Here is a 17,271-nt window from a genome sequence, read left to right on the forward strand (position 1 = left end):
ATTCACTTAATTTCCTAATTTTTAATTTTTTTTAATTTTTATTCTGTGTGAAATCATTTCTTTTTTTGAAAATAACATTTAATAAAAGAATTGTAAGCATTGCAATTTCTTTATTTCACTTTTTAAAACTTTAAAAATCATTCAGTCCTTGAATTATGAAAGGTAAAAAGTAGATTAAAAAATTCATAAATCATGCTTTAAATATAAATTTTCTTATTTTTATTAAATATCCTGTCTAATATATATGTAACAATATGTAACAATCTAGGTGTTGATTTTTTGTTGTTGTAGCACAGTGATTAATATTTATCTTTTAAACTTTTAGGATGCCATTGGAGTAACATTAGGAGCCATTATTGGACATGGCATATGCACTTCTCTTGCTGTTATAGGTGGTAGAATAATAGCACAAAGGATATCAGTCAGATCTGGTGAGATATTTTGTTAAGCAACTGAGCATATGATATGAATTATTTTTGTTAATTTATCGAATAACGCAAAATATAAAAATTTTTTATGCACTAGAAATTAGAATAATGAAATTTAAAATTATGTACACTTTTTAAGTATTGTAATTTATCATTTTCATGCAAGAAAATTCTCTATTACACCTCTTTCATTTCTTAATAATGCTACTTTTTAAACAAATTTTGCTCCTTTAATCACTTTTTCTATTACATTAATGCAAGTTATTGAATTACTAAAATATCGTTAAAAAATGCAGACTTTTATTTTTTATATATTTTCTGAAAATTGAATACAGGAAAATTATATCTGATTAGTTTCAGTTCCAATGCAAATTTGTTGATTTTCTTTTTTTTTTCTCCTGAGAATGGTACAGTTACTTTCTTATTGCAACAATTTTAGTATAGTTTTAAACATAATTCACTCACAAGTCAACTATAGAACTAATTTATTTTCAATGAGTTTTTTCTTTAAAAAAAAAAACTGAATTTAATCTGCATTCATGTTGCCCGAAAAAGAAGAACAAGAAAACTTTCCAATGTCTGTGAAAATAAATTTATTCCATCCCTTAAAGGTTTCACAGATTTTTCTTATAATGTTGATGAATACAAATCAAATGTAGAGTGGGAAAATTAAGAAAATTTTTATGCAGAAAGTAATAATTAAAATACTTGAAAACCATTAAAGGTACTGCAGATTTCTATTGTAAAATTAATTAATACAAATAAATAAAAGACAGTGCCGTATCTTAGACTAATTTTAATTTTTAATTTTTTTACGTAGAAAGTAATATCTCAAATAGCTTATATACCATTAAAGGTAAAACAGATTTATGTTACTATGTTATAAATACAAATAAGTTAGAGAGTGTTACACCTTGGGCCAATTTTAATTAATTATTTATTTTCTGCAGAAAGTAATAATCAATTTTGTGGGAAAACCATTTTATATTAATATCTATTAATATGATTTTTTGCAACAAATTTTGTCACACACATCAGATTGTTTTTTAAATGAGTAAAATTGGACCAAGGTATTTTATCTTGGGCCGTCATATCTTGTACATAGGACCATTGGATGTTACTCCTTGGGTAAAACACACACAGATATTATCAACTATATATACTGAATGCAAATTTCTCTCACTGGTGTTGCAAATAATTACACTTGCAGTCAAAGTAAACACCACAGTCTTCTGTGTTAAATTTTTTTTCTTCATATTTTCACAATTATCAATAAATTTTTTTTTTTATCGTCTGTGGGAAATTTTAATCTCAAGATTTTTAACTTAGAATCTCCCATTTCTTAGTTAAAGTTGAAAGCAAAGTAAAGGATTGCCATATTATAGCCAAAGTTTATCACTTTTGTCCTATTTCAACTCATATAGCAAAAATATACTACAAAAATACTTTAAATAGTTGAACATTAATCAAATTCCTTTATTAAACAAAAATAATGGATATGTTGTGTTTGTTTTAAAACAAAAGTAAGGAGAACTGAAGTTCAAAAATAAATAAATAATTCTATATTTAAAAATATGGTGAAAGTTGTTGTTGCTGTTGTTAATTTACGTCGCACTAGAGCTGCACAATGGGCTATTGGCGACGGTCTGGGAAACATCCCGGAGGATGATCCGAAGACATGCCATCACAATTTTGATCCTCTGCGGAGGGGATGGCACCCCCGCTTTGGTAGTCCGACGACCTGCGCGCAAAGTCGAACACTTTACGATACCACAGTTTAACGAGGACCAATACCGCACACCCTCGGTCCCTACGCAGACTGATCCAAGTGGTCACCCACCCGCACACTCAAATTTTAAAAGAGAAATGTATAATTTTTTTTAAGTTAATGCTTTTACAGATCGGTAAATGAATATTTATTGACATTTTCAAAAATTTAATATGATTAAAATCAAATATTATTGGCAAAAGTACAAAATAGCTATTTTTAAATTTCTGTCATAAATTATCTGTGAGCTGATTCAAACATGTTGATAGTACAAAGGTGGGATGTTTATCTCAAAATGCAGAACTTATGTATAAAAAAGCGAGGAAGTAAAGTAAACACTAAGGAGCCTATACTAGTCAGGATATCAAATAGTAACTTTCAGATATATGTGTACTTTCAGATATGTATACTGTATACTTTTTGAAAATTATAACAAAACTTTGCGTGATCTTAGCTCTAAAATTTCCTAGTAATCTCTTTATTGTCTATTTTCTCATTCTTTTCCCTTTTGTTTTTGATTCAGACATAGATTTTTTTTTTACCACACATTTATATGACCGTAAACTATTTAGCTTGAATATGCACCACATAGCCATTCCTGTCATTTATGCCATTAAACAATATGTTTAATACAATTTCTAACCGTCCCGCAGTGGACTGATCGTTAAGACACGGTTCCCAGCAGATCACCGAAGTCAAGCATCACTGGCTGCGGTCAGTGTGCGGGTGGGTGACCACTTGGATCAGTCTGCGTAGGGACCGAGGGTGTGCGGTATTGGTCCTCGTTAAACTGTGCTACCGTAAAGTGCTCGACTTCGCGTGCAGGTCGTTGGGCTACCGAAGCGGGGGTGCCATCCCCTCTGCAGAGTATCAAAATTGTGATGGCATGTCTTCGGATCATCCTCAGGGATGTTTCCCAGACCGTCGCCAATAGCCCATTGTGCAGCTCTAGTGCGACGTAAAATGAACCAATCAATCAATCAATCAAACAATTTCTAACCATTAATCAAGTAAATATTAAAATGAAATTTATTATCCTTTAAAAGCTACTATCTGGAATAACTTTTTGTTTATGGCTGGTATAGCTAGTGGATCAGAGTAAGTCTTTAACATGCTAAATTGTAGAAGATTAAATTTTAGCTTTGGTTTTGCTCATTGATAAGATATCTATAAAAAGTTTTTTATTGATTAGTGAAATTTAAATTCTAAGAGATTAATTTAATAGAATATAATTTTCAACTGCTGTTGCGGTTAAAAATTATATTTAAGGTAATATTTATGGAAACATATTGAAACTTTTCTTGATTTAGCTCTGTATTTATTACAGTACCGCACCATTTTTTTAAATAAAAAAATATAATTATTGTGAAAATATGCAATTTTCTCCAAAATAAATTCAAATACGTTCTTCAAAATAGTTTGTTATTTGACACCATCCTGTACTTACCTTTTAAATATCCGAAATTCTTTTGAACATGTTGAAAAAGTTCATGAAGTGAGCATTTTTAAATGGAATCAACTTTTTTACTAAATTTTAAATTATGTGGAGCAAATAATTACCAATCTCAAGATCATAGATTCTAGGACTTCTGTGAATCAAAAATTTATACGCAGACATGATTCCCCCCCCCCCCCGAGTTCTGCTATTTTAAAATTTTAATTTCTTAACTTAATCAAGGATTCCATAATTATCAGCAACCCCCCCCCCCCATTATTGCACAAAGAAACTTTTTTACATGGAAATTGATTAAGTGTGAAACCTAACTTCAGAAAGAGAAGAAAGATTAAGAAATGTCTGTTTTCGCTGAGAAAAGGTACTTTTAAAATTTCAAGCATTTAAGATTTTTCGTTCCAGAAATTTAGTTCTTCCCCCCCCCTTTTTTTTAAAAAAAAAAAAACTTTTTTGACGTTATAAAGCTATTTTGTGATCAGTGTTAGACAGTATGACATCATCTACAAGTGGTTATTTCGTTAAAATTTTCGATTTAAAACAGTAGAATTATTCTCCAATGTGATATATTTGTCTCTTTTTTCTTCATTTGCCTACTATAAAATCAAATCAATATTTGTAATATATTACGACATATAAATTTTGAATCCTGCGTTTAAACAATCACTTTATAACGCATTCAATTCCGTCATTAATCTGTGTGGTTTTCCAATAATTTTTTTTTACAATTGCTTGTGATTTTCACATGATTTTTAATATCTGATATCATTTTATGCAGAATTTGAATTTAGATATAGTTTTCTTGACACTCTCTATTTGCACCGACGCCATGATAAATCAATGATGTGTTTCAATTGTTTTATCGCAGGTTGCTGCTGCACATTTTTCCAAGGTTTATGAAATCCGTTTACTTTCTATTCACAAATTTGTTTAACTGTGTCCTATGCCGTCAATTTCCTTTGCAGTTTTTCCCACAGAATTTATGGTTTTTAAAGTTCCATTATACAGTCTGACCTGTTTATCTCGAATCTCATGGGAAGGGCAAAAAATTTGAGATAAAGAGGTTTCAAGTTATACATGTACTTTAAAAATTAAACTTATTAAGAAATTCTATTAAAAGTGCGTTAATTTTTTTAGTAGAAAAATACAGGCATTTTTATAAATTAATTATACCACATACATTTATTTACATAGAATTTCTTTTAACATACATTGAGCACTGAAAATAATTTTTCAAAGATTTTTAACGTCTAACCTTCTTTGTTTGGATAGCTCTTTTAAGGTTAAAAAGAGCAGCAAATCCCCCATAGCCAATATTTTCTTAGGATTTAAGAAAACTTTGTAAGAGTTCTACAGCGTTTCCTGCTTCTTTTGCTCTCACTTTTTCTTCATCAATATGATTTTGCACTCTTTCATCTGATATTCCTTTGTCATTATCTATGATTTCCGCATCTGTCAATTTCCCGCTTGTTGCCAGGCAGTTGTCCACTAGTAAAAATCTTTAACTTAAATTTCAACATTAAATCCCGATTTTATTGCATTTCATTCTTGCAAATTTGGCACTGTATTTTCAATGTCAACAGTTTCTTCTTCTTTACCGAAGCCTTCAATCTCTTGTTCATCATCTTTACAGCTATTTTTAAACCTAACCATTTTAAAACCATTTTGGATAATTTTTAGAGGCACATATTTCCTAGCAGAACAGTTGTTCTGATAACAGTCATTCTGATAATTTATTTTTGGAAGAGAACTTTTTTCATAAATGACATCTACAAGTTTTCATACCAACTGTTTTCAATAGTTCACCTTAAAATTTCTAATTATCCTTTGATCCATTGGTTGCAATTTTGAGGTGAAAACGAATTTTCTATTCCTAGCTTTCTTATCTGTGTTGAAAAGTTAACTCCTGCTGGTCCCTCCGTCCTACTCATCAACCCCTCACTTACTGCCGGAATCTTTGTATTTTTTTCGAGTTAAAGAAGTGCAAGGACAATTATCGAAATTCCAAAAACACCTCGAACTTGTTACTCTCTACTTCCTGTGCGTTCACAGAATTCATCTCCTACTGCAAGTTCTAGTGATAAAGAAAGTTATCTTGCTCAGACATTTGTGCTACATTATTAGAAATTCGAGAAACGGAGGTTTTGAAAAAAAATGTTCGACATAAACAAGGAAAATACATTGATGCTAGATAGTAAATGTATCGATTTTTAGAAATTTCGAGATATAGAGGTTTTTGAGATAAACAGGCTCAGCTTTATATATATAATATGCTATCTGCTTGTAATATGTAAAAAAGGGAAAAAAATGTGATTTTTTTTGAAAATATGTGGGAATATTGCCCGTAATACTAGAATATATAGTCCTTTTTGTTTTGGTAAGAAATAAACACTTCAGATAAATTCTTCCAGCTATCACATAGCTATAATTGTACTTCAATTTTTTTATTAACATCAATTAATTAAATTGATAAACATATGAGGGCTGTTTTTTAAGTGGACTGTTTTCTGGTTTACACTAATAGGTGACAGGTGCGTCGCAACGAGTGCTTGTGTCGTGTTCTGGTATTCTTTGTGAACAACGCTGCTCAGTTACAGCGGTGCAGGTAACCTGTACAGTCAGTTCTGTGCCTTTAAAAGTTTTGCAAATCGCCCGCCACATATTAGGTATGGGCAGTGATGCAGTTTCAGTTGGCAAAAAACCTGCCTGCTGCATACATTCACCGGCAGATTTGTGAAGTTTACAAAGCTTCCTATTGGCTTGCTGACAGGAAATTTTGCTATTGTTTTGGCCAGTGATGCGGTTTTAGACGGCAATAAACCTGTCTGCTGCATACATTCACCGGCAGATTTGTGAAGTTTCCTACTGGCTTGCTGACAGGAAATTTTGCTACTCCATGACAAATGACTCTCCATAGCTCAGTTCCGAGCTTTATTGGCCTCTTTTGGCTGGAAGGTTTTGGACCACCCCTCAATACAGCCCAGACCTTACGCTAAGACAAACATCCTCTTGGCAGCTACCAGTACAACGATGACGAAGATGGGAAAACGGCCATGTCCTCTTGGTTATCGGAGCAGGCAGCAAGTTACTATGTAGAGGGTATTCTAAATCAAATTGTAAGGTAGATAAGTATGTAGGTAAACATGGCAACTATTTTTTTAAAAAAAGAAACGTATGTAGAATAAAAAAATAAATTTGCTTCATGAAGATTTTCTTTCGTTTGGTTTTTATTTTCAAACGGCCCTTATTAAAAAAACAGCCCTCATAAATTTGTTGAATAGAATTTTCGCTGAGTATTTCTTGTATTAAGTTCTTATTTTAGTTATTAAACTTGCTTAAAAGTACTGGTTTAACCTTGTCTCAATACGAGGAGCATAAGTTTTTTTTATGAGCATTTTATCTCTCTCCATGATTTTTCTATTGTCTTTATTTCATTCATAGTTCTGTACTATGACATTTTAGGTCTACCCCTCTTTTGAGGTGTTTAGTCCAGTGCCTGTTACTTTGAATTTTTTTGGGGGGATTTTCTGATTGTATGTCCAATCCATTACTATTTTTTATATTTGATTTCGAATTCTATTGGTTTTTGACTGCTGATTTTGTTTAATTCATTGTTAGGTATTCAGCGAAACCATTTTATCTTAAGAATTCTTTTGATACATTTGTTGATAAAAACCTGTAACTTATTTGTATATTTGTTTTCAAGTTGTACTAAGTTTTTGATCCATTTAAAAGTACTGATTTAACAAGTACTGATTTTAAGTTAAATGTTCTTATTTATTCATGCCCAAAATTTATTTAGAATAGTTAAAGCACTACATGCTTTGTTCAACCTTTAGCGATATCTTGATCTATACCTTTTCTTTCATTTATAATTGATCCAAGGTAGTTAAAACTGTTGACAATCAAACAGTTTTCTAGATATATGTTGTTATTCTGCTTTAGGTAAATTTTCATAATCTTAATAATATAAAATGTATGCAAGCAAAACTTGCATTTAAAAATATTCAGAAAATTACTATTTTAATTTCAGAGAAATGTTGGGGTTTTTTGTGGGAAAATGAAATAATTATTTCTATGGTTTTATTTGTTTCATCTCATTAAAAAAATTATGTGTTAATGAAACTCAAAAGAAATGTTTTATTTACCCTATTTCTTCCTATTACAAAAATTCTTTTTCTTCGCTAGTGAAGTTATTTTTAACCTAATACTGTGTTTTTACTGATACAAAAATAAAATTTTTCTGATGCGAAGATCGATAAAATTTTTTGAAAGTGAGTGAAACACCTTTTTAAGTAGGAAGCACTATAAATTATTTTGACATAGTGGTTTTAATGGGGTGGCAAACAGATTACAACAGACCATTACTAATTAATTAAACCATTAAATTTGATCAATCATTTGTTTTTTATATTTACTATACCATTTCTGTTTTTTTTGTTTACGTATTGAGTTTGCCATTTTTCTACTGAATGGCGAATGAACACCAGAGTAATTTTTAATGATTAAATTCTTTCTACATAATTCCTTAGCTTAAATTACAATGTGAATTACAATTAAATTAAAGTTGCATTCACACAATGGAGTACATAGATTTAGATGCACCCCTCAGCAAGAATTATAAATACTTCCTATCTTAAACATAACACAATTTTTTAAAGATTATAATGTGAGACAAGAGCACCAAAGAAACAATCTAGAATGTTTAATTATTCATTTTATTTCAATTTATATAAATTTATATATTTTAATTTAAATTATTTTAATATTAATTAATAAAGAATTAAATTGCGATGAAACAGAGGGATTTCGGAAAAAAAAAAGAAGCTAAATTGGAACATTGTACATGCTTACTGACTAACCACATTGAAATGAAATTTATCTTAAGAATACGAGGAAATAACTGATTATCTTACCATATTATATTCAAAGTTTTAGTTAAGGATAATTTTTTATTTTTAAAGTAAATAAAAAATATGTTATAAAATATAAAAATATTTATATTGAAATTCATATATTATGATGCACAATCTTTTTGAATGAAGGGCTATGTGCCCAAATATCTAGATATGTTGACCACATTTTTTTCAGAAAATTTTATTTATTCATTTTAATTTAGCTTGTATAAATTTATATATTTTAATGCAACTGAAAATTGTGCCTAAAACAATGACATAAACGTCAGTCTTTTTGACACAATTCTTTTTATCAGTCAACGTAGTAATATATATGCATGAAATCAAATTTCTTTAAATAATTATAGTTCTTTTTATATTACTTTAATTTTTTTAATTAATTCCTTCTTTTCTTTTTTATTAGTCAAGTTAGTAATATATTTGCATAAAATTAATTCTTTTAATCATTCAATTCATTCAAAACTAAAGGCCAAACTCATACTTAAAAAAAAAAAATTTCCTTTTTATTAAAAAAAGTAAAATAAATAAATAAATTTATCTAAAAAATATAAACTTGGGGAAGAAGATATGATTTTTTATAACATTATGTAATACAAAAAGTATATTTTAAAATAAATTAACTATAATGTTCTTAAATGAAAGTAAAAGATAAATATTTTATCAAGCAACATAAATACAAATTAAGTATTTGAAAAAAATTGTATGATGAAATGATTTAAAGTAAAACAAATGCATTATAGCTCAAAATTAACTTCAGCATTCAGTTGGGATTAGTGTTTAGTATAGTTTTAACATTTGGACATTTATATTTAGTGAATTATAAGAGATGTTATGAATGTTAGATTTTAAAAGTTTTCTAATTGCTTTTTTAACCTACCAATAATTAGGAATAAAGCTCAAAAGCAGTAAACAGTTTAAAACTCACATTCAAATTTGACTTTTTGTAATTATATTGCATAAAAAATCGAGATATTAAAAAAAAAAAGTGGAAATAAATAGTAGCAACTGAGAAAAAGCATGGATTGATGATGAAATCGGCCCAAATAAAGTCCAGCATAAGTAATAATTATTAAAATGCCAAATTTGAAAACTGTTATTATGCTGGTAAAAAAAATCAGGATTTTCGAAACCCTAGAGTGTTGAAAGAGCAATTAAAAAATCTTAGGTTTGCAATTAAATCGGCACTTATAAAGCGATAAAAAAATCACGAGTATTATCGTCTTTAAAAGATCAGGATTTTAAAAAAACACTTGGAAATTTTACAATAACCTCCAAAAACGTGATTGAAAAGTCACTTAGATTTTTTATGAAATGGACTCAAATAAAATACCTTAAAAGTGTAAATTTACGCATCATAATTTTGCCATATTAAAAATATTGCAATTTTTAAAACTTGGGAATTCATAATGATAACCACCGAAACAAGCGATTGAAAAACTACATTGATTTAGATTTGGGGTGTCAAAAAAGTAAATGTGTAATTCAAAATTTCCGATTTTTTTTTCCTGTAAAAAAGATCCTCTCATGTAGTGTATTATTTCTTCCTTTCCTATGCTGGGGGGGGGGGTTGCGTTGTTGTTATTTACTCACCTGCAATTGCAATTAAAGTTAGTAAAAATTATTATGCTGGGGGGGGGGTTGCGTTGTTGTTATTTACGCACCTGCAATTGCAATTAAAGTTAGCAAAAATTATTATGCTGGGGGAGGGGGTTGCGTTGTTGTTATTTACTCACCTGCAATTGCAATTAAAGTTAGTAAAAATTATTATGCTGGGGGGGGGTTGCGTTGTTGTTATTTACTCACCTGCAATTGCAATTAAAGTTAGTAAAAATTATTATGCTGGGGGGGGGTTGCGTTGTTGTTATTTACTCACCTGCAATTGCAATTAAAGTTAGTAAAAATTATTATGCTGGGGGGGGGTTGCGTTGTTGTTATTTACTCACCTGCAATTGCAATTAAAGTTAGTAAAAATTATTATGCTGGGGGGGGGGGTTGCGTTGTTGTTATTTACTCACCTGCAATTACAATTAAAGTTAGTAAAAATTATTAATTAAAGAAATAAATGTTTTAAGAAAATTAAAGAATTGATTGTTAAATCAATTAAAGAAATAAATGTTTTAAGTAAATTAAAGAATTGATTGTTAAATCAATTAAAGAAATAAATTTTATCAGAAACTGGAAATGTGTTCAATAACTATGTAAACCAATAATGGGATAGAACTTGCTACAAATTAAATTTATGTCTCTTTATGGAACTGAAAAATAAATGATTATGAAACTAAAAAAGAAATTTAAAATAAGATTTCTTCTATTAAAGAAAAATTTAAGAAAATAAAATAAAATCTCTTAGTGAAAGCCAATCGTTACCTGTCAGTATGCTTCCTGTCTTTTTGATATTTAATTTTTTTACAGTCGAAACTATACTATATAACTACTTAATCATTTGTTAATGAATTTTCATTCCTGTTATTTCTGCAAATTTTATGTGTAGAATTTTAAAGAAGGAATTATTCATATTGATCTTAAAATTTATATCATTATTAATTCTGCCATAATTTTTATTATTGCTCTTTTCCAATCATTCTAAAAATGTTTGCTCAAATATTTTTGGCGTACATTATAATATTCTAAATAATATTTATCTTATGTTGTTGCTTATTTTGTGTGGTGAATATTAAATTTTTCAAGCATTTATTTAATATATATATATATATATATTACATCTAAAAAATTTATTTATTTTGCAGTAACTCTCATTGGTGGTGTTGTTTTCCTGATTTTTGCAGTTTGGGCATTAGCTATTGGTCCAGGAACATGAAGATATTTAGTTTTTAGAACTAATTTACGGTCATTTTCTGATTGCTTTAAATCCAGTTTTAAATCTAGCGTGATGGTTTCTGGATTTTTATTTGGTTTTTTTAAGCTTTGGTGTATATATATTTTTTATTGTATTATTAGTGGTAAACAACTTATTTATTCTCTTACAATTTATAAATTTCAAGTCTCTATTAAGTTATTTTTATTTATTATTAAATTTTGCTTGACTTTTGGCTTTATTTTTAAACCTGTCTGTTAATATATTATTGATTGTACAGTGTGTAAAGAATTTCATTGTAAATAATATTCAAATTAATACTGCTAGTTTAAAAATTGTAATTATTATAACTGTGTTAACCTTTTCTATGATGCATTGAAAATTAACATAAATATTATTTTAAAATACATAAATGGAGATGTAAATTCACTTTTACCATATCATGCCATATTTCACCAGCAGAACATGTGTCAGAAAACTCGCTCGTAAAATTTAATGTTATATTCAAGCATTATTGTGTTAGTTTTCTTTTTGTATAATTGTAGTTACTGACTGAAATTTGATTTTATATCAAGTTAAAATATTTTATGTTTTCAAATTTTTTTTTAAGAATCAAATGTTTGACTATTTATTAATGACAAATGTCATGTATTAAAATGTGATTTAGTAAAGTTGTATTTAAATATTTATAGGCAATGTGGTGAGGAACCTGTAACAGTTAAATTAATGTATTATTTGGTGTGTATAAAAGTAAAGTTATTTATGTAATAAAATTGATAGATGGGTTATATTTGGTAAATATTACTTGTATTTGGATATAGTCATGATTAATATTAGTTAAGTGATTGATTTTTGTAGTAATTAAAATAAGGCTGAAATATGTAAATATTAAATAATTAAGGGGGACGTGATCGTTAAGGAAAGTGGTAGTACAATGCTAATGTGGGATAACAATAACCCAATAGGTTCAAATGGTCACAAAGTGTGAGGTTTGAACAAATTGTATAATTTGGTATCACCAAATGTGGAAAAAGGGCGAAACTAAAATAAATTAAATATTAAAGATAAAAACGATAAAGTCATGCTATATCCCAACAATATATATGATTTAATACAGTAAGCTGATGTTTCCAATAAGAAAAACTAATAAATTCACATTTATGCATGCCCATAACAATAATTGAAAGGTACTCACCTTGTACACACAAGACATTTCAAAGGACAACCATCAAACGAAACACACATTTTTAACTTGCAATTAAGATTTATTTAAGAAAAATATCTAACAACATAACTAGTGGAAAGACGTCTTTAAAACGATTTTTAACATTAGGAACACCTTTAATAGAAATGGGTGACGAAAGAAATTAAAACACAGAAGGCGTCATAGATAAAAGTAAATTATAAAAGAATGAGTAATTTGAAGGTTAAAATAAATATGGAAAGAAAGATTCGAGAAGTTTTTTTTTTAATGTTAAGAAAAATTAAAGGTATAAAATGTTGATTTTAAATTTACAGAAATTGATTGCAGCTGTGGATTTAATTTAAAATAAAGGTTAAGAAAAAAATGTAAAAAGAAATCCCTCGATACGGACCGAAGTCCACATCTCGGAGAATAAAAAAAGGTAACCTGCCCGAAGGCTCGAGAGAGAGAATCCATTAAAAAAGACTTAAAAATTCCTTAACTGGGGTATACCAGAAAAAATTACGGCCAATTAAATTTAAAGAGGCGGAGAGTTTGAAATTTAAAGGAAAGAGATTGGTTAGTTAGCCCCCCTAAAATTAAAAGAAGAAAAAGAAAGGCGTGAATAGAGGGGTTGGTTGACTTTCCCCACAGGAAGTGGGATGACCGCATTGACCATGAGAAAGGTCACCAAGAAAGTTAAAAATAAAATTGCTAAATAGAAAAAAAGGAATAATGTTTAAAGAAAAATTAAAGGCTTAGGTAAAATTAGAAAATTAAATTGTCATTGCTGGTTTGTCATTTGGACATTACAATGTCTGAGCAATGTGAGAAATATTAAAACATTTCATACTTGGTCCATTTTCAACGTTGTATAAGATTCTGGATTTTCCACTTTGTTGATAATATAATCTATACCTTGAAAAGTATTTCATACTTGGTCAATTTTTGGCATTGTACAGGATGTTAGATTACATATATAAATATGTTTTATAAAACATACTTTGATTGATAAAGGATATATTTCAAAAATAATATTCTGAGTTTAATTTCTGTTGCCATTTTTAAATTCATTTTATATTTTCAGTTTTACTTTTAATAAATTTAAAATAATGTTTTTAGTTACATTATATAATATTTAAATCCTATTATTTAGATACACCGTGATTGATATTGAATCTTGTGATTTTAGTGAAGGCAATTATTATTTTCAACTCTACGTGTTATTTGTTAACAATCTTGGTTGTTTACAATGTGTTTAGTTGCTTTTAATCTTAGTTTCTGCTCTGTATCTGTAAAAATTATTCTTAACATCATGGTATGATGCTAAAGTGAATGCAAATTTTTGATTGTTTAATTTATTTTGCTTGTTTTAATCAGAAATAGCCTATTTTAATAAGAAATAACCTTTTATAATAAAAATTAAATTTATTTATTGCCAAGCAGTAAAGGGTGAATTTTTACTATAATGAAAATAACTTTTCTTTAATTTTTTAAATGCCATAAATGGAAGAATTAAATTTTTGTGAATAAAGTTGCTTAAAATACAAGTGTTTTGTTTGAATTTTTTTTTTTTTTTTTTAAATTTGAAGGGTTAAAAATTTGTCAAATAATTTTCTTTTTTCATCAGTACTGTGATTTTATTGTCTCCAAAGGTGTTTTAATCAGGGAAAATTATTTATATACTTTTTACATTAACAGCATTAAAGTTAAAAAGATATTTACTGTCACTGTATATGCATGCATAGAGAACTTTCTTTAAGATTTATCTCGATTTAATCCTAATATTATGGTTCCCTTAACTGATTTACTGTGGTTAAGAGTAGTCAGGCTCTAGAGTTAATAAAAGAATTATTTACAAAAAATTTGCTCCATGCAAAGTACAACTGTAATTTATCAGCATCCTAGAATATTTTACTTATTTTATCGAAGATGGTAGCTATTAATTGATCTCTTATGTTAATGCTTCCTAACCATTATTTTTTTCAGGCTCAACATTAACTAGTCTCGAATTCTATCGACCTTGTATCAATTTTGATATTCCTTTCATTAGGTCATTCTGACATTATTAAAGTTAAATAATGAGTTGTAATTTCTCTCTTTCACGCCTAGTATTGCTTCTTAGCAACACTATGATAGTTTTTCTTTACTTTAAATAGTTTTAAAAAATAATTTCGTATCTACAAGTAGGTTAATGTCATAAGTAAAAGGTGTTTTTTTAAATTTTTTTTTTTTTAATTTCATGGCTTAGTAATTTTGCGTGTTATAGTAGTAATGTTAGTTTGAAAAAAATATACTGTTTATTTGTAAAAAAAAAAAAAAAAAGGTTGGGAAATTGATTAAATTAAAAAAAAATAAAATTTATTTATTTATAGAAAATCAGAGTGAAACATTAAAACAATAAAAGTTTTAAAATAAAGCAAAAAAATCTATTAACAAATAAATTTATTTCATTTTTGAAATAATATTTTTTTTTTTGAATTTTTCAATCCCATATGAAAAGGTCAGTAATTGAAATGCCTGTCTATGGAGGCTTGGACTGCACATTCTAAAGTGTATTAGTTGATATAAAACTTCATGCTGAACTGTAATTTCTTTATTCATATGTTGTTAATAAGTTCCTTTGATCTTTTTATGCAATATTTTGTTATTGTTGTATCCTAGTTTTCTTTTTACATTAGCAATTATATTTCATACTTACAAGATCTTGGAACGAATGTGATCAATTTTTTAGAACAAGTAGTATTGAGAAAATGTATTTTTTTAGCTGTTTGTAAATAGAATGGTTATTCAAGTTTGATCCTGTTTACCTATATTACTATTTGAAATAGTGTGTATTAAAAATTCAATAAATTTCTTTTGTATTAAATTGAAATTTTCTCCTGATTATTATGAAAATTAAGCAATTGGAATTTTTATCATTTTTAAAAATTGTCTTTATAAGCAACCTGTGTTATGTAAAAAAATATTTTCATTAAAAAATTGTCTGTTTTTCTCCTCTTATTATTTATTATGCAATATGAGTTTTAAGTTTTTTCATTTTTCTATTGTGCACATATTTGAGTATAAATGGTAAAAGAGGACACTAATTTTAATTTATTGGAACTGCCCTTTTATATCTTTTTTATTTTTATTATTATTTTTTTTTTTTAGTTTCAGATTTCTTCTACTCTTACAGTAACAAATGATATATGAATGATATCTCCCCCATAATGTATTTAATAAAGGTTAGTGAATACTTATTTATTGTTGTTTCTAATGACACTTGAGAAAGCCAATCTTGCCAGTCATTTGCCTTGCTAATTGAGTTAAGAAGGAGAAGCTTGACCAGAGAGCACTGCTGAGAAAAAAAATATGGGAGTTAGCTCAGATCCCCTAGATAGATCACAGTCCAATGTTTTAATCGTCACAACCCTATTTATTGTTTTTCGATTACTTATTAACTGTAACGTAAATTAATTTCACCATTTCTGTATTGAATTATGTAAGCTTACAATAAAATGCTGTTAAATCTTTTGTGCTTCAACAGGTAGATATTTAAAACCTCTTATTTCAATAGATGTAGGTAAGCTCTTTGTTCAAATCCATTTGTGGTGCTAGGCAGCTCATATCATTTTAATAGAATCCTTCCTTATTCTACTAGACATATTACTCTAATAATTAATAGCCATAGGTTACTTATAGTTTGTTAAATTTTATGCAGATTTGATTAGATAATGAGCATTTAAATTAACAAAATTTATTTGCAACAAAATAATGCTTGAGAAATGATTTAATTTCATACAGAATATTAATTTTAAAATTCTAAGTATTTCTGAATTTTAACGAATTATAAGAATTTTAACGAATTGCTCATTAAAATTTAATGAAGATTAATAAAAGACAAAAAAGAACTTATACATGAAAAATATAAAACGCTATAAAATAGCTATAAAGAAATAATCATTTTAAGGAGGGAAAAAAAAGAATTTGTTAAGTAATGGAAAATGCAAGAAAGACATTAAAATCGTTTTTAATTCAAAACTTCATCATCTGTTTCAATTCTTTGAAAAACATCGTTTGAAAATCATGTAGAGCAGTTTTTTTACTTTTTATTTAAAAGCCATCTATAATCCGTTTGGCAAAAAATGATGGTTTAATATGGCTCGTAAACCAGTCCAAAAATTTTTACAAAATAGGCATCCAAACGTGTTCCAAGCATTACAGTATTTTTTTTTTAAGAGGAAGAACAAGTAAAAATTGAAATTTGCCAACCTTGGGAGACCATATTAAATGTACCAGGTATAAGAAAATATGATAGGGTAGGAAAAAAATGCACTATAAATTCAATACCAGTGATGAGGAATTAATTTTAAAATGATGATAAACGTCAAGTTCAAATGCATGACGACTCAACGAGGCGGCTGAATGTTTCCGTAATTTTAAATTGTATCCAGGAAAAATAATGGAAATACATTTCGTATATCAATCATTCATGAAGAAAAGGGTTCATCTGGAAAATGGTCCTTTTCTTCTGACTGACTGGACCCCATATGGTAGACAAAAAATTTTGGAAGAAAAATTTTTTTTTTTTTTTGCTTTCATAATTAATTTTTTTATTTTTTTTTATTTAAGCGACTTAAAACTCCTCATGCACCACAAAGTATAGCATGAGGCTTACAGTTGTAAGTAGAAAACAAAAAGAAGAAAAATTTACATTAAAAACAAAATT

The 17,271-nt window shown here is 27.9% G+C and overlaps 1 protein-coding gene across 2 annotated transcripts in view; it reads left to right on the forward strand.

Moving 5' to 3' along the window:
* The window catches only part of LOC107436693 (putative divalent cation/proton antiporter TMEM165), a 33,009-nt gene extending 17,455 nt beyond the window's left edge, over positions 1-15,554 (forward strand). For both annotated transcript variants that reach the window (XM_087159608.1, XM_087159609.1), the window contains 2 exons: positions 326-431; positions 11,310-15,554. In XM_087159608.1, the coding sequence (XP_087015734.1) occupies positions 326-431; positions 11,310-11,380 (177 nt within the window). In that variant the 3' untranslated portion in view covers positions 11,381-15,554. The remainder of the gene's footprint in view (positions 1-325; positions 432-11,309) is intronic.
* Positions 15,555-17,271: the final 1,717 nt, after the last annotated feature.

This window comes from Parasteatoda tepidariorum, chromosome 3, assembly GCF_982258835.1.
Source record: "Parasteatoda tepidariorum strain Cologne lab strain chromosome 3, Ptep-v5.0, whole genome shotgun sequence".
Taxonomy (NCBI): Eukaryota; Metazoa; Arthropoda; class Arachnida; order Araneae; family Theridiidae; genus Parasteatoda; species Parasteatoda tepidariorum.